The sequence below is a fragment of the Balaenoptera borealis genome (genome assembly GCF_965194805.1).
Source record: "Balaenoptera borealis genome assembly, chromosome: 10".
NCBI classification, from domain to species: domain Eukaryota; kingdom Metazoa; phylum Chordata; class Mammalia; order Artiodactyla; family Balaenopteridae; genus Balaenoptera; species Balaenoptera borealis.
Window position 1 is genome coordinate 6,345,480 of NC_138874.1, and position 24,002 is coordinate 6,369,481.

Genomic DNA, 24,002 nt, shown 5'->3' on the forward strand with positions numbered 1-24,002 from the left:
TCATTACTCTGAATTCTTTTTCAGGTAGATTGCCTATCTCCGCTTCACTTAGGTGGTGTTCTGGGGTTTTATCTTGTTCCTTCATCTGGGACGTATTCCTCCGCTGTCTCATTTTGTCTAATTTTCTGTGATTGCAGTTTCCATTCTGCAGGCTGCAGGGTTGTAGTTCCTTCTGGCTTCTGCTACCTGCCCCCTGGTGGATGAGGCTGGCTAAGAGACTTATGCAGGCTTCCTGGTGGGAAGGACTGGTAACTGCGCACTGGTGGGTGGAACTGGGTCTTGTCATTCTGGTAGGCAGGGCCATGTCGGGCTGTCTATCAGGCAGCAGTTTATTCAGGAGGACTTTAAGCAGCCAGTCTGCTGTTAGGTGGGGCTGTGTTCCTGCCCTGTTGGTTGTTTGGTCTGAGGTGTCCCAGCACTGAGCCTGTAGGCTGTTGGGTGGGGCCAGGTCTTGGTGAGAAAATGTCAGCCTCCAAGAGGGCTTAGGCCAGTGAGTACTTGCCAGAACTGCTGCCACCAGTGTCCTTGTCCCCGCAGTGAGCCACAGCCAACTCCGCCTCCGCAGGAGACCCTCCAACACTAGCAGGTAAGTCTAGCCCAGTGTCTTATGAGGTCACCACTTTTTTCCCTGGGTCCTGGTACACACAAGACCCTTTGTGCGTCCTCTAAGAGTGGAGTTTCTGTTTACCCCAGTCCTGCAAAATTCCTGTGATCAAACCCCACTGGCCTTCAAAGCCAGACTCTCTGGGGGCTCCTCCTCCTGTTGCCAGACCCCCAGGCTGGGAGCTCAGAACTTTCACTCCTGTGGGAGGACTGTGGTATAACTGTTTTCGAGTTTGTGAGTCGCCCACCCGGCATATATGAGATTTGATTTTATTGTGATTGTGCCCCTCCTACTGTCTCTTTGTTGCTTCTTTGTCTTTGGATGTAGGGTATCTTTTTTGGTAGGTTCCAGCATTTTTTTTGTCAGTGGTTGTTCAGCAGTTCGTTGTGATTTTGATGGTTCCGTAAGGAGTGAGTTCACTTCTTTCTACTCTGCCATCTTCTCCCCACAAGTCATTCTTAACACCCTTTCATTTGTTTTTGTCTTTGAACTTCTAATTTTGTGATGCACTTTCTGGATTTCTGGAACTGTTTTAGGGCTGTTGTATGTCCAGTGACTTGAACATAATTATTTCCTTTATTTTTCTGTTTCCCCTTTCCCCAATTATGTCAGGCAGGAGACTAAATCTGGTCTTTGCCACCCTATCCAGGAAGGATGCAATTCTCCTGGCATCACTTTTCTATTGGTTGTTTATACATAAAAATATAATTTTTATATAGCCAGTTTGCTAAATTCACATATTTCTAATAATTTTTCCACAGAGTTTTAAATGTAAACAATGGTATTACCTGCAAATAATGAGTTTTACTTCAGTCTTCCCAGTTTTTATGTCTTATTTTTATTTTTATTTGGCCTTACTGACCTGACCTAGCTAAAACCTTCAGTCCAGTGTTAGACAGTAGTGGTGGTAGTAACAAGCATTCTTGTCTCATTATTATTTTTTTAAATTTATTTATTTTTGGCTGTGTTGGGTCTTCATTGCTGCACGTGGGCTTTCTCTAGTTGTGGCAAGTGGGGGCTACTCTTTGTTATGATGCGCAGGCTTCTCATTGCGGTGGCTTCTCTTGTTGCGGAGCACGGGCTCTAGGCGTGCGGGCTTCAGTAGTTGTGGCACGCAGGCTTAGTTGCTCTGTGGCATGTGGGAATCTTCCTGGACCAGGGTTCGAACCCATGTCCCCTGCACTGGCAGGTGGATTCTTAACCACTGCGCCACCAGGGAGGTCCTTGTCTCATTATTAATATCAGGAAGAAACATTCCAGTATTCATCTACTTAGTTTGATGTTTGTTGTATGTTAGCTTTTTGTTTGTTTTTAATGGTTTCCTTCTATTTCTAGTGTAGTTTTTTAATCATGAATATGTGTAAAGTTCTATCAAATGTTTTCTACATCTACTGAGACACTAATATGGTTTAACTTATTTTTTTCTAATGTGGTAGGCTACATCAATTGACTTAAACTTTTAAGTAAGTATTTGCTTGGATATGATTTCAAACTTACTAAAGTCACTAGTAGAAAAAACTCATTCCGATTTCCCCCTGTGCACTGCATTTTCTCCATCTGTCCCCACATACTTGATCTGTCTCTACACACACACACTCATTACTCTTTTTCTAAAGCTTTTGAAAATAACCTGCAGACACGAGACTTCGTTTCCCCTATGTACTTGTGTATTTTCCTGAACACTTACTTACCCACGGACCCAAGTCTGGAAGTAAACACTACCATCCAATTTACACACTCTTTATTGTCCCAACTATTCTATTTTTCCTTTTTGTTTTTATTTTAAAACATCTTCAGTCTACTCCAACCTGGAACAGTCTCCCAGTCTTTTCCTTTTATGTCCTTGACAATTTAAATACAGGCTTTACATTCTATAATATAACCTTTCAAGCGGGTTCATCTGGTATCTCTGCATTAGCATACTCTGGCTATGCTTTCTTGGTAAGAATACAGCACAAATGTGTTGGCTCTTCTCAGAGCATCTCACCAGGGAGTACATTACGTTGACCTGTCCTACCATTGGTGAAGTGAACTTTGATCACTTGATTATGTTGGTGTCTGCCAGGTTTATCATAAAAATCACCATTTTCACCTTTTAGTTGATTAGTATTTTGTGGCGAAATATTTGGAGATAATGCCAATACCTGTTCTTCATTAAACTTCTACCCACAAACTCTAGCCTATGTTGGCAACTACTTACTGAATCAACTACCAGTATGATGGTTGCCAAATAGTGTTTTTTCTGTTGCCATTATTCCTTCTACATTTATTAGTTGGCTTATAAAGAGAGCTTTCCCTCCTCTATGTATTTATTCACTTATTTATATCTGTACAAATTATTGGATTCCCATTTTTAAGTCACTTATACTATGATTCTATTGTTATTTGTTTTGATGTTCAAACTGTCTCAAATTTGGCCACTGGAACCTGTCCAAAGTAGTTCTTTTGTTCTTTTGACATGTTTCCATAATTCTTAGAACATTTTCTTATTGTCTGATAGATATTTCTCCCCATCTCTGACTTGGAATAAGCTATCACTCCAGAGACCTGCTCAATTTTTGGTGGGAGGATAGTATTTAGTAATTAATAACCTGGTAATTGGTGTGCTCAGTGCTACTGAGGTGTCAGTAGACAGATCCATAAAATACACACAAACACACACACAACGACTACTATAATTATTTCTGTGTATTTAAAATGAGTATCATTCCAGTCCAACACTCCAGGTGGTTTTCTAGCTTCCCCCCTTTCCATTTTTATAGATACCTTTTCCAACAGTGAGAAACCTGGCTCTCATCATCTTCAATACATTTACTTATCTGCTCAGTGTTACCAGTATCTCAGCCATGCTAACCATGTCTTCCACTTGCCCCCAGCACTCTTGATGCAGGTTGGCACATCACCACCACACCTTTCTCATCCCTCACGGCAGACCTATTCTGCCTTTTCAACTCTAGGAAGGGAAGGCAGAAGAGAAATTTACAAAGTGCAAGGGAGAAAGGAGAATCAGAGAGGAGTAGAAGGCCAAATGGATTGAATTTGAAATACTAAATCTGTCCTTTGATTCCTCTAGTAAACATCATTTAGTCAAGATATATTGTCCTTTGATATGGCTGGAATTTTTTTAATTTTAGGATTTTGTATCTAAATTCATAAGATAGTGGTCTATAACCTTACTTTCCTGAAATGTCTTAAAGGTTTTGGTATCAAAGTTGTACTGGCCTCATAAAGTGAACAGGAAAATTCCTATCTTTCTATCTCTGGAAAAGTTTATAAAAGTTTGGTATTATGTCTTCTTTTAATATTTAGAGTAACTGCAGTGAAGCCATCTGTTCCTATGAGTTTTCTTTCTGGGTAGATTTTTAAATATGACTCAGATTGTTTGCAGTTTTGGTAAGGTACAATCTACCTCTGGTATGACCTTGTGCTTTTATTGATAGCATGCTGTGTTTGCCAGGGGCCCATCCTACTGGCAGTTCCTGAATTCTATTCATTTTTTTCTCAGTACTGAAAAAGAAAATCTACTTGTGTTTTTGAGCTTAGATTTTCAAGTTCCTGCCCTGTGTCAGTATTCTCAAGATTTTGAGAAACTGGCTGTGTGTTTGAAGCCTCTCATGTTTCAGAATTTTTCACTCCAGCATTGACTGGCAAAGTTCACCTTTCCCTGGTTTCTGGTCTCCCTGCACCCTAACCCCCCTTGCCCCACCAAGCTATAGCCCTCTGCCTGAGCCAAGCTCAATATTCAGGTTCCTCCCTGTAGCCAGAATTAGCAGGTGCTCCCAGGAAAAACAGCTATATTTTCCCATATACTTTCTGTCATTCACTCCTCTCCTGAATTTTACCATTCTAGCCCTCTTTGCTTCTGCAAAAATAGGTTGCAAGTAAATAGATGCTTTTTGTGAACTGCTTTTCTAGTTGTTCTTAGTGAGTGCACTGGTCTGCTGCAAACTACTGTATCTTACTCAGTAGTAAAATCTATTTGTGCTTTTTAAAGCTCCATACTTAACAGTGTATATGTTTGTACATGAATGTTCTGCTTCTTAAAAAATCATTGTATCACATACGAAACATGTTAAGTATGTGGATAAATAAAGTTGGTTGCAGTAGGTCACACTTCACAGCAGGATGGCATCTGGCCAAACTGTTAAAACACTGGTAAGGCAGAAACTACCTATATTTCATACCACTTCCACTACACCAGGTAGCTGCATTCAAGGAACCTACATTGCCCCTTTGATCCACCATTTCAGGACAGGCCACTCAAAATTAGTCAGCCTCACAATCAGAAATCCTGCTGGCAAGCTGCTGTCATATGCATATCACCAAGACCAGGATATCTCTCTCTCTCTACCTGGACATCAGAAAATCTTCTTGCAGGTGGGTCCTCTTGCTAAAAATCTTCCCTTGTTTTCCATATGCCTGAGCAATAAACATGTGAGTTGCTTACAACCCCTGGTTCCAGTTGATGTCCAGTACCTTAAATTGGAAGGAATAGCACACCCAGCAATAGGCCAAATTGTATAAATGCTATGTCTAAATGCAAACGTTCTCCACATTTCCTAAATGCTAGACACTTCAGTTCAAAATTGCTGATGTATGATAAGCTTAGGTTTAACTTAAAGCTTCTACCCACTTAAATTACTATCTGATGTCCACTGAAATGCTACTTCAAACATTTCACACAAGTCCCATAAAACACCAACTCCTAGTAAATGCTTTCCTATAACTTCCTATAGTTTGTACATTTTCTCTGGCCTGTGGATGAAGTCTTCTCTGTGAATACTGATAGAGGTTTCTACCCTGTGTGATTTCTCTGATGTTTAGTGAAGTGTGGCTTTGGGCAGAAGGTTCCCTGTATTCATTCACCAGTAGGTTTTCTGTACTCTGAGCTTTCTGATACACTGTATGGTCCAAATTCCAGTAGAAAATTTTCCTATGTCCAGAATATCATATTATTTTCTTCCTTCTGTAAGTTCTCTGCTGTATTATGAGAACTGACTTTAGACCAAAGATGTTCTCAAAATCTTAATAGATTTTTCTCCCTGCTTTGTGTTCTTTGTTCTATAAACTCTTGACTTCACCCAGAGTGATTTCCCTCACTTATTATATTTATAGGGTTTCTTCCCAAATGTGTTTTCTGATGTACAGTAAGTTTTGACTTCACATAGAATGATTTCCTGCAAACATTACATTCATAGGGTTTCTCCCCTGTGTGTGTTCTATGATGTGCAGTGAGCTTTGACTTCACACAGAATGACTTTCCACATTCATTACATTCATAGGGTTTCTGTCTTACGTGAGTTCTCTGATGAACAATTAGGGCTGATTTCTGACGGAAGTTTTTCCCACATTCATTACATCCAAAAGGTTTCTCTCCTGTATGTCTCCTCTGATGTTCTGTGAAACCCGAGTAGTAGCAGAAAAATTTTCCACATTCAGTACATTCATAGGGCTTCTCGCCTGTATGAGTTCTCAAATGTTTAGTGAGAGTTGACTTCTCAGAGAAGGATTTCCTACATTCATTACATTCATAAGGTTTTTCCCCTGTGTGAGTTCTTTGATGTTTAATGAGGTCTGATTTTCTGAGAAAGGCCTTCCCACATTCATAGCATTCATAGGGCTTCTCCCCTGTGTGTGTTTTCTGATGTACAGTAAGGACTGACTTAAATGAGAAGGATTTTCCACATTCATGACATTCATATGGTTTCTCCCCTGTGTGTGTTCTATGATGTTGGGTGAGGGTTGACTTTTCACTGAAGGATTTCCCACATTCTTGACATTCATAAGGTTTCTCCCCTGTATGAATTCTCTGATGTTTAATGAGGTCTGAATTCTTGCAGAAAGTTTTCCCACATTCATGACATTCACAGGATTTTTCCCCAGTGTGGGTTCTCCGATGTCTTGTGTGGGCTGACTTCTTGTTGAAGGTTTTTCCACATTCATGACATTCATAGCGTTTTTCTGCTGTTTGTATGCTCTGTTGTATGCCAAAGACTAATTTTTCATTGAAGAAGTTTCTGCATTCATTATATTCAATTATATTGTCAATTGAGTGGCTTCTCTGAATTGGAATGAGATCTGACTTCTGGCTCAAAGGGTGAACATTATGTTTAAAGAGAATGGATTCCTCAAAGAAATTTTCTCCACATTCATTAAATTCATAGTGATTCTCTTTTGGATGTGTTTTCTGATGAGCAAAGAGAGATGACATATCACAGAAGGTTTTTCTGTATTCAGTGTATTCACAGGTGTTCTGTCCTGTGTAAGGATTCTTATGTATAACAAAGAGTGAATTCTCATGGAAAGCTTTCCTACATTCACTGTATTCAAAAGGTTGCTCCAAAATTTGAATTTTTTGATGCTGAACAGAGTCTTCATTAAGACAGAGGCCATTCCCATTTTTATTATATTCATAAGGTTTCTCTTCAGAGTGAATTCCTTCATGCTTGTCATCATGGAACCATTTTCTACCTTTGTTAAATTCATCAAACTTCTTTCTTGAATAGTTTCTACTGCTATTAATTAATTCTGAAATAGAGTGACAAGAAAGATTAGTTCACAAGGATATTTAGAGGAAATAGTTAGCATTAGGCTTCAGGGAGTTGATCAGTTTAGGTCCTTATCTCTTCACGCCTAGAATATGACAACAGTGTATACATCCAGTCCTCTCTCTCTTTTCCATTCTACCCAGCAGCAACAAATCAATATTCTAAGAGCCCTAACTCATAAAGGAACAGTACTAAAACCCAAGCTCTAATTCTTTTCTAGCTCTGATTCATGAGGAATAAAAATAAGCAACAAAAGAGCAAATCAGTGAGTGGACAAGCCATTCTTGCCACAGATTCAGACATACATCTCTATTGTAGGTATGGTATGTTCCCTTCATTACATCAGAGTTGGTCAGCAGTGGACCTCTCCTGACCATCAAACCCTGTTTCAATCCCTTTTGGCTTTCCCCCAGATTTCACCTGAGTTAGTATCAGTTTTCAGTCCTGCTTTCATATCCATGTTTCAGCATCTCTGTATACCATGAAAACTGTAAGGAATAAAATTCTAAACCTGGTCCTAGAAATTTCTTTTACCTTTACCTTATGATTTTTCGGTTATGTGTGGCTGTTTTTACTCCTCTACTATCTACAATATTCTACATCCTTGAGTTTAATGCCCAAAAACTGACAATATATATTTAAAAATTTACTTTATTGAAGTATAGTTGATTTACAATGTTGTGTTAGTTTCTGGTATACAGAAAAGTGACTCAGTTATATATATAGATAACATTTTCATACTCATTTCCATTGTAGTTAATTACAGGATATTAAATCTAGTTCCCTGTGCTGTACAGGAGGACCTTGTTGTTTATCCATGCTTATATATCCTAGTTTACATCTGCTAATCTCCATTTCTCCCCCTTGGCAACCACCAGTCTGTACTGTATATCTGTGAGTCTATTTCTGTTTCATATATAAGTTCGTTTGTGTCATATTTTATATTCCACATATAAGTGATCATATGGTATATGTCTCTTTCTGAATTATTTCACTTAGTATGATAATCTCTAGGTCCATCCATGTTGTTGCAAATGGTATTATTTCATTCATTTTTTATAGCTGAGTAATATTCCATTGTATATATGTACCCCATCTTCTTTATCCCTTCCTCTGTCAATGGACATTTAGGTTGCTTCCACGTCTTGGCTATTGTAAATAGTGCTGCTATGAACATTGGGGTGCATGTATCTTAGAGTTTTCTCTGGATATATGCCTAGGAGTGGGATTGTGGGATCATATGGCAATTCTATTTTTAGTTTTTTGAGGAACCTCCATAGTGTTCTCCATAGTGGCTGTATCAATTTACATTCCCACCAACAGTGTAGGAGGGTTCCCTTTCTCCACATCCTCTCCAGCATTTGTTGTTTGTGGATTTTTTAATGATGGCCATTCTCACAGCTGTGAGGTGATATCCTGTTGTAGTTTTGATTTGCATTTCTCTAATAATTAGTGATGTTGAGTATCTTTTCATGTGCCTATTGGCCATCATCATCTGTGTGTTCTTTGGAGCAATGTCTATTTAGGTCTTCTGCCCATTTTTTGATTGGGTTATTTTTTTGTTGTTGAGTTGTATGAGCTGTTTGTGTACTTGGGAAATTAAGCCCTTGAGAACTGACAATATAAATCTAGAATGAATATATTTTTCTTTGGGTAAGCCCAGCTGTTTATCCCCTATAAATTGCTCATTTTCATCTACTCCTTGCTGTTCCCCTGGTTCTGTCTCCTCTGTGTGTTCATCCACCCACCTGTAGATGTATTGATGTATGGAACTCTTTGGTGTCCTGGTGTGTTGGGCAGAGGATTTCTTGAGTTACAGATGTTTTACCGTTTGTAGGTTGAAGGGGAGTGACAAAATGAATATCTCAAACTGCCATGATGCTGACATCACTCAAAAGGGTAATTTTTAAAAAACAGCTTTGTTATTTTGTGGCTACTACATCAGAATATGTGTGTGATTTGCACTTAGGGATAGTTATCAGAAATGTTCAAGTATTTGTGCAAACACCTGGTAGTGTAAGAAAGAGGAGACCTCAGACATGCAGTCTGTGAGCAGTTTTACCTATAGTGCAGTTATTCCATTAGAAAGAGGTGTGGAATTTGTTCCTAAAATTTAGGTGAAGTGATGCATGATCCTGCCTCAGCCTGGAAGACATTTAAATCAGCTTCAACTGACTGGACAGAGTTGTATGGATGGCAAAATGTGCCACAGACTTCTTCCTTGCAGACCAAGGCAAAGTGTAGGCAAAATATTAGTATACCCTGCTGCACCTGGGTACAGCTGGGCCAGGCAAAAGGCTAAGAGAAGAACTTGAAGAGGAAACTATCCAGCTTTCTACCACAGACCTTCATTGTTAAAAGGCTAAAACAAAATGAGGAACAGCACATATGTAGAAAAACTGGCCAGAAGTCACCTATGGAGAAGTAAAATGGGTAGCACTGTGGGACTCTATGGAAAATAATGTTACTTTTCTGCACAGTTAGGACTTTGTGAGCAAATGTTAATGAAACTTGGAACCTAAGGTCAAAGAATGAGATTGAGAGAGTGATTATTAAGGGTAGAACTCTAGAGAGATTTACATTTCAGTGGGGGTGCTGAAACCTGGGAGCCCTGATGACATCCTAGGTGTGAAGCTGGAGACAGTGGTCTTTTTTTTCCCCTGAAGAAATTTATATACCAAAAGGTTAAAGGAAGAATTTAGGATCCTCCCCAAGGGAGCAAAGGTTTTTCTTTCTCCTTGTAAAAGAGGAGGAGTGGGACAGCTACCTCTCCTTTCTACAGGAGCAAGCCCAGATTCATTTTATCAGTGTTCTTCATCTGCAATACCAACTTTGTGTGTATGTGTAGGACACCTAGCTTCTGTCTCACTGCACCAAGAGTAAGATATTAAGGTACGTTGGAACTACACAGTTGTTATTTGGCTTTAAGTAAATAATACTTCACCATCTGTTCTGTTCCAGAAACTACATGTATTGTATTTATATTAACCAAGTTAAAAAATTTAACACTCTGAAATTTTAAATCTCCACAAAAATAACTTCAGACTGAAATGGCTTTGTTGGTGGAATTTTCCAAACACTGAAGAAGAAATAACACACACAACTCATCTTACAAAAATAGGACAGTCTTCAACCCCAAACCTGGAAAGATAACAAAGGACAGCTACAGAATACACACAGAAAAACTCAGTGATTATAAAAACTGAATATATTATGACCAAGGAGGATGTATTTCAGAAATATCAGATTGGTTTAACATTTGAAAATCAATCAAGACTACTCACCAGTACTAAAACAGAATAAGTAAGTAAGAAAAGCCATATGATTTATCTCATACAGAGATACACATAGCATTTGACAAAATTGAATATAATTCATGTTTTTTTTAAAAACTCTTAGCAAATGAGGAATAGAAGAGAACTTCCTTAAAACGATAAAGCACATTTACAGAAATCCTTAATGTCAAAATTAATGGTAACATACTGAACAGTATTTCCCTGAGGTCAGAACTTCTGTACAACACTTTACTGGCTAGGAATACCAGTACAAAAAGCAAAAAAGTCTGTATTCATACATGACAGAATTGTTTACATAGAAAATTTTTACAGATCTACAAAACAACTACCAGAAAAAATGAATTCATTAACCAGAAAAAATGAATTCATTAGCAAGGTTGCAGGATACAAGGTAAATGTGCAAACATAAACTGTTTTTCTATATTGCTATTTGTACTGTTTTTTTCTATAATTATACTAGCATTAAACAAAGACAAAAATAATATAAAATATTTAGGAATATATTTAAAGAAAAATCGGCAAAACTGCTCAAGTGAGAATTTAAAAGACCTAAGTAGAGGTATATACCATGGTCAAGATGTCAGTTCTCCCCCAAATGAGTGATGCAATCCCAAATAACATCCTAACAGGTGTGTCTGTATTTGTGGAAATTGACAAGCTGATTCTAAAATTTAATGAAAATACAAAAGACCTATAACAGTACAGAATTGTCCAGAATGTCTAAAAACATAGAAATCATTTTAATACATTCTGTAGACTAAAGATGTTCTTGGCAACATTCTGTATTCATGCTGTAGAATACCCAAGAATCTTGAAGAAAACAGCAAACCTAGAAGGCTAACACTGCCAGATGTCAAGACTTACAATATTATAATAAAAGACAGTGTGGTATTGTCATAAAGATGGATAAATCAGTCAATGGAACAGTAAAAAAAAGCCCAGAAACATACATATATGATCACCTGATAAATGACAAAGATAAAACCGCAATTCACATGTAAGGCTGGATACTGTAAAACTCTTAGAGGAAAACATAGGCAGAACATGCTCTGACATAAATCACAGCAAGATCTTTTTTGATACATCTCCTAGAGTAATGAAAATAATAACAAAAGTAAACAGGACCTAATGAAACTTAAAAGCTTTTGCATATCAAAGGAAACCATAAACAAGACGAAAAGACAACCCTCAGAATGGGAGAAAATATTTGCAAATGAAGCAACTGACAAAGGATTAATCTCCAAAATATACAAGCAGCTCATGCAGCTCAGTATCAAAAAAACAACCCAATCCAAAAATGGGCAGAAGACCTAAATAGACATTTCTCCAAAGAAGATACACAGATGGCCAACAAACACATGAAAGAATGCTCAACATCACTAATCAATCATTAGAGAAATGCAAATCAAAACTACAATGAGGTATCACCACCTCACACCAGTCAGAATGGCCATCATCAAAAAATCTACAAACAATAAATGCTGGAGAGGGTGTGGAGAAAAGGGAACCCTCTTGCACTGTTGGTGAGAATGTAAATTGATACAGCCACTATGGAGAACAGTATGGAGGGTCCTTAAAACTAAAAATAGAAATACCCTATGATCCAGCAGTCCACTCCAGGGCACATACTCAGAGAAAACCATACTTTGAAAAGATACACCCTGCCCCCTACCCCGGCCATGTTCATAGCAGCACTATTTTACAATACCCAACAGATGGAAGCAACCTAAACGTCCATCAACAGAGGAATGGCTAAAGAAGACGTGGTACATATATATACCATGGAATATTAGCCATAAAAAAGAATAAAATAATGCCATTTGCAGCAACATGGATGGACCTAGAGGTTATCATATACTAAGCCAAGTAAGTCAGAAGGAGAAAGACAAATATCATCTGATATCACTTATATGTGGAATCTAATTTAAAAATGATATGGATGAACTTATTTGCAGAACAGAAAGAGACTCACATTTCTCAACATCAAACCTGTGGTTACCAAAGGGGAAATATGGGGGCAAGTGATAAATTAGGAGATTGGGATTGACATATACACACTACTATGTATAAAATAGATAATAAGGACCTACCTTATAGCACAAGGAACTCTACTCAATATTCTGTAATAAGCTATATGGGAAAAGAATCTGAAAAAGAATGGATACATATATATGTATAACTGATTCACTTTGCTGTACACCTGAAACTAACACAACATTGTTAATCAACTATACTCCAATAAAAATTAAAAAAAAAAAAAAAAACTCAGCTATTGGCTTCCAGCCCCCCTGATGTGAAATCATTCCTCTTCATACTCCATGCCTGGCCCCAATTCCCCTCTGTTCCACAATTCGTATGTGGATGAAAAGATGATGGTATTTTAGAGTAGGAAATATCTCTGCAATGAAGTAGAAAATGAAATACGTTCTTCAGCTCAAAAGGAACAGTTCTTTCTTCCTGGGGAATTCTGGAAATCATTCTTTGTATTTTTAAAAGCTAGAGAAACATTTTTTAACAGTTTCACTTAGCTCCACCATGTGAAAAGAGGCAATAAGTAATTGGGGCCCACGCCCACCTCACCATCCTATATGATTATCATACAAGCACTCTTAGGCTGCCCAAACATAGAAACGTCAACTGTTTAAAACTGCCCAGCTCTACAGCAAACCCCTGAGAATCACTCCAACATTGGAGAACACAGTGTGTTAACTCTGGATGTCTGACTGAACTCCATTCTCTAAGGGTCCTGTCTGTCATGGTTGTCTCTTCGTCCACAAACTTGGGTTCTAGTGACATAGTCGTAAAAAAAAAGGAATAAAAGGTGAATTGCAAAAAAGAAAAAAAATCACAATTCAGTGGAAGGAAGGACAGTCTTTTTAATAAGCTTCTGTTTATCAGAAGACATCATTAAGAAAGTGGTAAGATGTAACTGAGAAGATACTTTTCAATACATGAAATTTGACAAAAGATTCATACCCAGAATATATTGTTAAACATCTCTAAATCAGTAAGAGATCAATAACCTAGTAATATAAAAAAAGTAAATGAGGTGAATAATCACTTCACTAAAGGAGATATCCAAATAAGCAACAAACATATGAAAAGATGCTCAACATCATTAGTCATCAGAGAAATGGAAATTAAAACTTAGTTACACACCACAATGACTAGAATGGATAAAATTAATTAGACTGACAATATCAAGTTCTCAGAAGGATGTAATGTAACTGGAACTCTTATACATAGCTAGTGGCAGTATAATTTAGTACAACCACTTGGAAAACAGTTTAAATATTACTAAAGCTAAATATGTGACTACTCTATACTCGGCGAGTATATTTCTGGCTTTACATCTAACAAAAATAAAAGAGTTTAGGTCCTCCAAAAGACATACACAAGAATACTTATGGAAGAGGAAATCAAGATGGCAGCGGTAGAGGACACGTAGCTCACCTCCCCCCAGGAACACATCAAAAATACATCTATTTTGGAGCAGGTCTCACTGAAAACAATCTGGAGACTGGCAGAAAAAGACTCTTATACAACTAAGGCTATAAAAAAAGATCCATAGGGAAGGAAGGGAAGAGAAACAATCAGTTCAGGACCTGTGCCCCTAGGAGGGGACACAGAAGAGGAGTGTCAAATATCCTCCCTGGGCGGGGGTGGGGGGAAGCAGTTCCAACCCCTTATTGGGCATCTTAGCCCTGGGGTCCGACATCAGGAAGATAAGGCCTCTTGGCTGGTATGAAGACCAGTGGGACCCGCAGCGTGGGGAGCTGTGAGAAACTTGGACTCCGCTCTTGAAGTGCACACACATGCTTGCTTGCTCAGGGAACAGGCAGAGGAAGCAGACTGAGACTTCAGAAGCTGGGCTGGTTTCCTGCAACTGACCCAGCACATGCCCCCAGCCCACACAAAGTACCCGCTCCAGCCCCTCTTGCTCCACAGCGCAGCTCCCCACTAGGGCAAAGGCTGTTGCTACTGAGGAGCGTACACAGTTCGGGGCATGGAGCTAGGTTGGACCTGACACTACATCTGAATGGTATGGGGGGGGTGGGCACTGCCGGTGCAGGGAGGGGCAGCAGATCAGGAGTGTCCTAGAACACTGACTTGTGTGCCAGGACAAGCACAGAGTGCACCCTGGCCCGCACTGGGCACACACGCCAGTCCCTCTTGCTCCAACCACTGCTTCCTTCTGGGGAACGGAACCAGCTCTGACCCAACCCTCCAGCTTCTACTCCACTACCTTAAGACCTGACACCAGCCCTGGCCCTGGTAGGCAGTGTCGACCACTGAGCATAGGAGGAGCCCTGGCTGACACCTGGCTCCTAGCCCCTCCATCATCTCCAGCCCTAGCCCTCAGCAAGGTGTAGCTGCCAGAATACCCTGGGGGGAGATACTCCCACCAAAGCCATTGGGCACACACAGACTATGTAGGGACCCACCCAAGGACACCACTCCAAGACCAGGATAGGTAACTGTTTCCCCTAATTTCACAAAGACAGAGAAAGTTAATAAAAATGAGAAGACAAAGGAATTTGTTTCAAACAAAAGAACAAGAAAAAAACCCTGAACAAAATCAACTAATGAAACAGATATAATTTACTAAAGATTGTAAAGCATTAGTAATAAGCATGATAACTGAACCAGTGAAAAGAATATATGAACACAGTAAGAATTTTAACAAGGAACTAGAAAACAGAAAAAAAAACCACTTGGAGGTGAAAAACACAATTAGTGAAATAAAAAATACACTAGAAGGAATTAAGAGCAGACTAGGTGATATAGAAGGATGCAGAAGTGATCTGGAAGATAGAATAATGGAAATCTCCTAATCAGATTAGCAAAAAGAAAAACAAACTTGATAGTTTAAAGGACCACTGGGACAACATCAAGCATACTAACGCTCTCATTATAGGGGTACCAGAAGGAGAAGAAAGAAAAAACAGGCAGAAGACATATTTGATGAAATTATGGCTCAAAACCCTGAACCTAAAGAATAGATATTCAGGTACAGGAAGCACAGAGGGTCCCAAACAAGAAAAACCCAAAGAGACTTACACCAAGACATATCATAATTAAAATGGCAAACATTAAAGATAAAGAGAATTCTAAAGGCAGCAAGAAAGAGTCACGTGTAAGAAACCCCAATAAGGCTATCAGCTGATTTGTCTGCAGAAATTTTTCAGGCCAGAAGGGAGTGGCATGAGATATTTAAAGTGTTAAAAGGGAAAAACTTCCAACATAGGATACTCCACCCAGCAAGATTATCATTCAGAATTGAAGAAGAGATAAAGAACTTCTCAGACAAGCAAAAACTAAAACAGTCATCAATACTAAACCGACCTTATAAGAAGTGTTAAAGGATCTTCCTTAAGTGAAAAATGGTGGGAGGAAGGTACAACAAGAAATAAGAAACTACAGGATGGAGAAAATCCCACCAGAAAAGGCAAAAATATAGTAAAGGCTGTGGATCAACCACTAAAATAAGCTATTGTGAAAGTTAAAAGACATTTGTAAAATAAACTGTAACTACAATAAACAGTTAAGAGATAGACATGAAGATGTAAAATATGTTAAAAGCCAAAACGTGGGGGAATGTAGATCTTCTAGAATGTCTGAATTTAAACGACTATCAGTTTAAAATAAATACAGTTCTAGGTCAACATATATGAACCACATGGTAACTACAAATCAAAAACCCACAATAGTTTTTTTTTCTAATAAAACTCCCAGCAAACAACGGTCCAGGACTGGGTGGCTCATGGGGGAATTCTACCAAACACATAACAAACTACTAATACCTACCCTTCTCAAACTATTTGAAAAAACTGAAGAGAATGGAACACTCCCAAATTCAGTCTACAAGGTGACAATTACCCTGATACCAAAACCAGACACAAGTACACACCAATATCTCTGAGGAAAATAGATACAGAAATCCTCAATAAAACATTAGCAAACCAAATTCAACATTATATAAAAAGGATCATATGCCATGATCAAGTGGGTAGATTTATTCAAGGGATGCAAGGATGGATCAATATCCACAAATCAATGTGATACTCCACATTAATGAAAGGAAGGATAAAAATCACATAATCATCTCAATAGACACAGAAAAAGCATTTGACCAAATTCAACATTCATTCATGATAAAAACTCCCATCACAGTGGGTATAGAGGGAGCATATCTCAACATAATAAAGGCCATTTATGACAAACCCATAGCCAACATCATACTCAATGGTGAAAAGCTGAAAGCCTTCCTTTCATTTCCAGGAACAAGACAAAGATGCAGACTATCACCACTTCTATTTAAACATGGTATCGGAAGTCCTATCCACAGCAATCACAGACACAAAGAAAAAATAAAAGGTATCCAAATTGGAAGGGAAGAGGTATAGCTGTCACTATTTGCAGATAGTGCTTCTGGGTATATATCCAGAGAAAACGAAAACACTAATTTTAAAGGATACATGCACCCCAATGTTCACAGCAGCATTTACAATAGCCAAGACACGGAAGCAAAATAGGTGCCCATCGACAGACAACTGGATAAAGAAAATTATATATACACACACACATGCACACACACAACAGAACAGGACTCAGTCATAAAAAAAATAAATTCTGTCATTTGCAGGAATGTGGATGGACCTAGAGGATATCTGCTTAGTGAAATAAGCCAGAAAAAGAAAGACAAATACTGTATGATATCAATTACATATGAAATCTAAAAAGATAATGCAAATGAATGTATATGCAAATCAGAAACAGACTCACAGATACAGAAAACAAACATGGTTACTGAAGGGGAGACTGAAGGGTGGAGGGACAAATTAGGTGTTTGTTTTAACAGATACAAACTACTATGTATAAAATAGATATGCAACAAGGATATATTGTACACAGCACAGGGAATTATAGCCATTATCTTGTAATAACTTATAATGGAGTATAATCTGCAAAAATATTGAATCACTATGTTGTATACCTGAAACTAATGTAATATTGTAAATCAACTATACTTCAATTAAAAAATGTAACACCATTTTTCAAATACCCTCAAATTCAAAATAAATATATTTTAAAACAAGTATGTTTCAAATATGTACCCCAATTATGTTTCAATAATAGAATGGACAGATGAATTCTGGGATAGTCATGATGGAACACTGCACAGCAATATAAAGCAATAAACTACTAATGTATATGACATATATATCTCACAGACATAGTGCTGATCCAAAGAAGGCAGACACTATACACACACACACATATATAGTATATATACACATATACACATTGTGTGTATGTATGTACATAGTGCACATATGTACATAGTACCTACTGTATGACTACAGTTATCTGAAGTGAAAAACAGGCAAACTTGATCTATGATAATAGAAGGGGGAGATGTTATTTACTGGGAGGAGGACACCAGGGAGCCTTCTGGGGTGCTAAAAAAATGTTCCATATGTTCATCTTGACAATGGCTATATGGATGTATGCATATACAAAACTTTATTTACTTGAACACTTAAACATCTGTGTATTTAACTCTATGTAATTTACACCTTAAAAAAAGGATACCATTTGTGTATAAGAGGGACACTGGGGAGATACTGCGCAATTCAGTGACGCTGGATATTTGAGTCATGTTAACATGCTACTTCCAAAGGTCCAGAGCCACTAAAACATGATTCCTGAAGACCATTTCAATGGCCTTAATCTCTGAACTACCCCTTTGTGATCTGATTTCCTCCTAAACTCCGTCCGGCTCATACTCCCAGACTCACCTGGGACACTCTGGCTTGGGGACTCTTCCTCTAATATCCATGGCTCCTCTCCTTGCTCCAACTTGAGGATCACTTCTGGTTTAGGGATGCAAAACCCTGTGAATGAGAATTATATGACATGAGACAAATTGGATGAGTGTCAGGGTCTTTGATACACTGTTCTCAAAGAGTATACAATTAAAAAAAAAAAGCTCATCTAATCCTGTTATGGGGCAGAGGACAACACATTCTTTCTGGTACCCAAAAGGGATAAATTGTCCTTGGCCTGTAAATCCCAAACCTAAATATTATTATGTTCTACAAAAATTCCACAAGTTTCTGTAAATAAGAAAGGACATGTATACTGGGGGTCTACATGGGAAATAAGCGCTCCCTACCTACTGAGATGAGGTGGCTGTAGTTCTCCAGCATCACGTCCCTGTACAGCGTCCTCTGAGCAGGGTCCAGGTGCTGCCACTCCTCCTGGGTGAAGCCCACAGTCACATCCCTGAATGACAGTGATCCCTAGAAAAACACACTTCTGCTCAATCTGCAGTGGTCAGAGTCAGGTGATGTGGAAAAAGAAGTTTAAAGACTAATTCTTACCATTTTTCCTGTTGAAAATTGACCACAACATGTTACAAAGGACCTCTACTATATAGCTTGTTTTGTGTTACATTTTGTGATTAAACAAGAAACCATGGTAGAAATACCATTGGTGGATTAATTTATTACTTAATGGAAAAATATCTGCATGCCTTTATGTGCCTGAAAGTGTCCTAGCTTTTGAGAATTCCAAGTTGAAAAATATACTCTTCCTGGTCTCAAAGAGCTTATTCTCATAAGGAAAGATATAAAGATATACCTACCATAGGACTTAAAGGACCCATATCACAAATATGTACAATGCAGACAGATCATAAAGGGGTTCTGTGCAAGTTCATGTGAGAGTGTCAGCACCCTGGATTTCACTGAGCAGATAAAACTTTCAGTGCTTAAATATAAATAGTCGTTTCTTTGCAAATATGCAACAAAACTGCAAGAAATGTTAAGAAGACCTGAAAAAACATGTGGCAAGTCAATGGACTTGAGAGCAGGTCTGAACCTGTGATGAGATAAAAGGCTGCAGAGGCAGGGGCAAAAGGTTCAGGGGAGGAAACTAGGGAATATATTTGGCTAAAGTTCTGTTGGTGATCTCCAAATATTTCATCACTCATCTAATCCATAAAATTCTTGAGGAACCACCAGTTTTATTTATATTTATCTATAAATTAAATACTGTCAATTCACATATGAGGAGAGCTTAATTCTGTTCTTTTCAGATAAAAATGTAAATAAGCTAATATTTTCTTCCCATGCCCTAAAGGACTGACAGTATATGATGTATGCAGAATTATCTTGCACACTCCCTTAGGGCACAGCCTCTCTCTTTTCCCCCATCTCCACTCACCCTAGGTCATTGCTGTGACTAGCACGAAGCCAATAGTGAAATGGAAATACACACTTCCATCCTAGTTATATAAACTAATTTTTGCCGAGGAAACAATGATCCCAAAGTTGTTTTTTCTTTTTTTTCAAGTGAATCATTTAATGTGTGAGGCTCAGTTTGATATTACTGTAAGTATTAACAGAAGAAAATGGGAAAGTATAAACATTTCCCCTTCTATCAAAAACGGGTTTGATGCCAGGATAAACCAGCTTGTTGATTTAACATAGCTGATTAAAAAGGCTAGAGAATGTGAAAGTAAAAAATGTACTTGGAAGCAATGTCCTCTGAGGCTTCATTCTCCTGAGGGCAGCAAAATGCTGAAAAATTTAACTGGCTCAAAAATTATATTGAGAGATCAAAAAGAAGAGCTAGTCACAGCTTGGGAAAAATTTGGAGAACAGATGACATTAAATATAGTTAGATTAATAATTCCAAAGTTTCCCTGGAGTTATAATAGCACTCTGAGCTAACCAAAGGGGCTATAAATTCATGCTCCTTTGAACAGAGTGGTTCTAAATGATAGATTCTCCAGTGCACCCAGCTGTATTTTCAAGTATAATTCTAGTATTTGTACCTAGCAATACAGAAGAAAAAGCAGCAGGGAGGAAGTGTCAAGTATATAGGACATGAAAGGATTTGGCAGCCCTAGAATTCCCAGTTTGAATCTTTGTCATCAGGAAAATCCCATTCCAGCTCAGTCCAAGGTGAGGCTGGAGGTGGTGCTGTGGATGGCCTGTGACAAGCAGGAGGCAACAGTATAAGTGCTGAACTCTGGCTTTCTTCCTTCATCTGCTAAAGAAACTCAAAATAAGGCTGTATGAAGAAAACATGGGATAATACACTGCTTGCTGATGGCCTTTTCTCAGGGTCTTGTTGCAGACAGAGCTGTACCAAGCTAAGGAAGGCAGGAGAGAATGTTTCTGAGGGCGGTGTTTGCAATCTCACTATTTACTGTGCGAGTTCCACTGGAGACGTGTACACTTTCTCCAATCCCAGAGTCTACGCCTGATCGACAACTTTTCATTCTGGATTCTGATTGAGGGAAAATACTGATATCCAGTGGGCTCTAAGGAAGACCTTTCAGTTTCTGTAACAACGTCTGAGTCCTGTGCATGTCCTGGAAAGGTACCTGCCCACTGGCCAATTCACATGCTGTAATCCCAATGCTGTAAATATCTGTGCTGGATCACCTGTATTAAGAGGGGAGTCGCCTGTATTATTAGCAGAGATGCTAAACAGGGAACTTGCTGAGCAAAGGGAGAGAGGAAGAGTTACTCCCAGAGGGTCTGCATGATCTGCCTTGGAGGTTCTGGAAACCTCTTGTCAAGTCTGGGGGAACAGGAGGAAGAGCAGGGTAGACGCACAGTGACGATGAAACAGATGCTAGACATACAGTATGCCAGATATCTTCAGAACATGGAAGTAGAAATATCAACTGGAAGGTTGGATAGATGAATCTGGAATTTAGAAGTGTAGTATGAAAATAAGGATTTGGGTGAAAATCGCAACTCTGTCACTGGAGTCACCAGAGTGAATCAGATGGTTACAGAGGAGATAAATTGAGGAAAGAAAAAATACCAGCACAGAATTTAAGGGATCACCAATATTTGAGAGGCTGGCAGAAAAAAGAAAAATAGCCTATGAAGGCTGAGAAGAAATTTTCTGAAATGTAAGAACAGAACCAGATGACAAGAGAATAGTGGGAAATAATAACACAGTTTCACAAATAACTGACACTTCCAATTAAAGATGGTGGACTTAAAACACACATCTATCTCTGATGCCTCCAACAATATAAGTGGAAGAAACAATAAAACAAAAGTAAAACAAACAAATGTGCCAATAACAGAATGCACCAGAAAGACAATTTTATGCAACTTCTGGATGATATAAGTGGATAGTATCAGACAAAAGAAACTAGAAGCATGGTACCTACAATTTATACAAGCACACAAGTGGGCAGAAGCAGCGGCTTCCAACCACAGCCGGAGACTACCAATCTCTGAGCCCTCCAACCAGGGCCAGGGGTCAGCATAGGTGCTAAGATGAATGACTGGCAAAGTAACTCACTGACAAAGTAACTGACTCCTAGGGCACCTTGGTGGACCTCCACTCTGTAAAGATCCAGCAGTTAATGAAGACCAAAGCTGAAGTGCAGCCATTCTATAAAGTCAGGACACTTTTTTTTTTTTTTTAAACATATCTATATACAATTGGCCCTCCATATGCACAGGTTCCACATCCACAGATTCAACCAACCAGAGAATGAAAATATTTGGGGGAAGAAAAACTCCAGAAAGTTCCAAAAAGCAAAACTGAATTTGCCCCACACCAGCAATTATTTATATAGAATTTACATTGTATTTACAACTATTTACATGGCATTTACACTGTATTAGGTATTATAAGTAATCTAGAGACAATTTAAAGTGTATGAGAAGATCTACCACAAAGGAGGTGAGAATATACAATGGGGAAAAGACAGCTTCTTGCTGGGAAAACTGGACTACTTACACCATAAAAAATAAACTCAAAATGAATTAAAGACTTAAATGTAAGACCTGAAACCATAAAACTTCTATAAGAAAACATACGCAGGGGGGACTTCCCGGTTCAAGCCCTGGTCCGGGAAGATCCCACATGCCTCGGAGCAACTAGGCCCACGTGCCACAACTACTGAGACTGTGTTCTAGAGCCTGTGAGCCACAACTACTGAAGCCTGTGCGCCTAGAGCCCATGCTCCACAACAAGAGAAGCCACCGCAATGAGAAGCCCGTGCATTGCAACAAAGAGCAGCCCCTGCTCAACGCAACTAGAGAAAGCCCGCACACAGCAGTTAAGACCCAACCAGCCAAAAATAAATTAATTAATTAATTTAAAAAATAAAAAAGAAAACATACACAGGGGACTTCCCTGGCAGTACAGTGGTTAGGACTCTGCATTTCCATTGCAGGGGGCATGAGTTCAATCCCTGGTCAGGGAACTAACATCCTGTAAGCTGTGCTGTGTGGCAAAAACAAACAAACAAACAAAAAATAGGCTCTCTGAACAAACGTATGGACACCAAGGGGGGAAAGTGGCGGGGGGTGGTGGTGGTGTGATGAATTGGGAGATTGGGATTGACATGTATACACTAATATGTATAAAATGGATAACTATTAAGAACCTGCTGTATAAAAAAATAAATAAAATTAAATTAAAAAAAAATAGGCTCTCTGACATCAATCTTAGCAATGGTTTGGATATTCTGCTCAGGCAAGGGAAACAAAAGCAAAAATTACCCAGTGGGACTACGTCAGACTAAAAAGCTTTGTACAATGAAGGAAACTATCAACAAAATGAAAAGGCCGCCTAATGAATGGGAGAAGACATTTGCAAATGATATCTCCAACAAGGGGTTAACATCCAAAATATACAAAGAACTCATACAATTTGACATCGGAAAAACAATCCAATTAAACCCAGGCAAGGAACTGAACAGACATTTATCTAAAGAAGATATACAGATGGCCAATAGACACATAAAAAGATGCTCAACATCACTGATCATCAGGGAAATGCAAATCAAAACCACAGTGAGATATCACCTCACATCTGTCAGAATGGCCATTACCAAAAAGAAAACAAATAACAAGTGTTGGTGAGGATGTGAAGATAAGGGAACCCTTACATGCTGTTGGTGGGAATGTAAACTGGTAAAGCCACTATGGAAAACAGTATGGATAGTCCTCAAAAAACTAAAAACAGAACTACCATACAACCCAGCAACTCCATTTCTGGCTATTACTGGCTATTTATCTGAAGAAAATAAAAATGCTAATTTGAAAAGATATTCGCTCACCCCCCCGCATGTTCACTGCAGCATCATTTACAACAGCCAAGATATGGAAGCTACCTAAGTGTTCATCAACAGATGAATGTATAATGAAAATGTGGTATGTATGTGTGTATAAACATACACACAAACACATACACATGTACACAATGGAATATTACTCAGCCATAAAAAGAATGAAATCTTGCCATTTGTGACAACATGGGTGTACCTAGAGGGTACTGTGCTAAGTGAAATAAGTCAGACAGAGAAAGACAAATACTGCATGATTTCACTTATATCTGGAATCCAAAAAAACAAAACAAATTAACAAATATAACCAAACAGAAACAGAGTCATAGATAAAGAGAACAAATAGGTGGTTGCTAGAGGGGAGGTTGGTAGGGGAAGGAGAGAAATAGGCGAGGGAGACTAAGAGGTGCAAACCTTCAGTTAACAAAATAAAAGAG

At 38.6% G+C, this 24,002-nt stretch overlaps 1 protein-coding gene across 2 annotated transcripts in view; it reads right to left on the bottom strand.

The window, feature by feature from the left end:
- Positions 1–3,274: 3,274 nt before the first annotated feature.
- The window catches only part of LOC309635859 (uncharacterized protein), a 44,984-nt gene continuing 24,256 nt past the window's right edge, over positions 3,275–24,002 (bottom strand). The window contains exons 3-5 of one of the 2 annotated variants that reach the window (XM_082407657.1): positions 18,628–18,779; positions 18,251–18,346; positions 3,275–7,132 (exon numbers count right to left, since the gene is read on the bottom strand). In XM_082407657.1, the coding sequence (XP_082263783.1) occupies positions 5,682–7,132; positions 18,251–18,346; positions 18,628–18,661 (1,581 nt within the window). In that variant the 5' untranslated portion in view covers positions 18,662–18,779 and the 3' untranslated portion in view covers positions 3,275–5,681. The remainder of the gene's footprint in view (positions 7,133–18,250; positions 18,347–18,627; positions 18,780–24,002) is intronic. The other variant, XM_082407656.1, reaches the window with a different exon arrangement.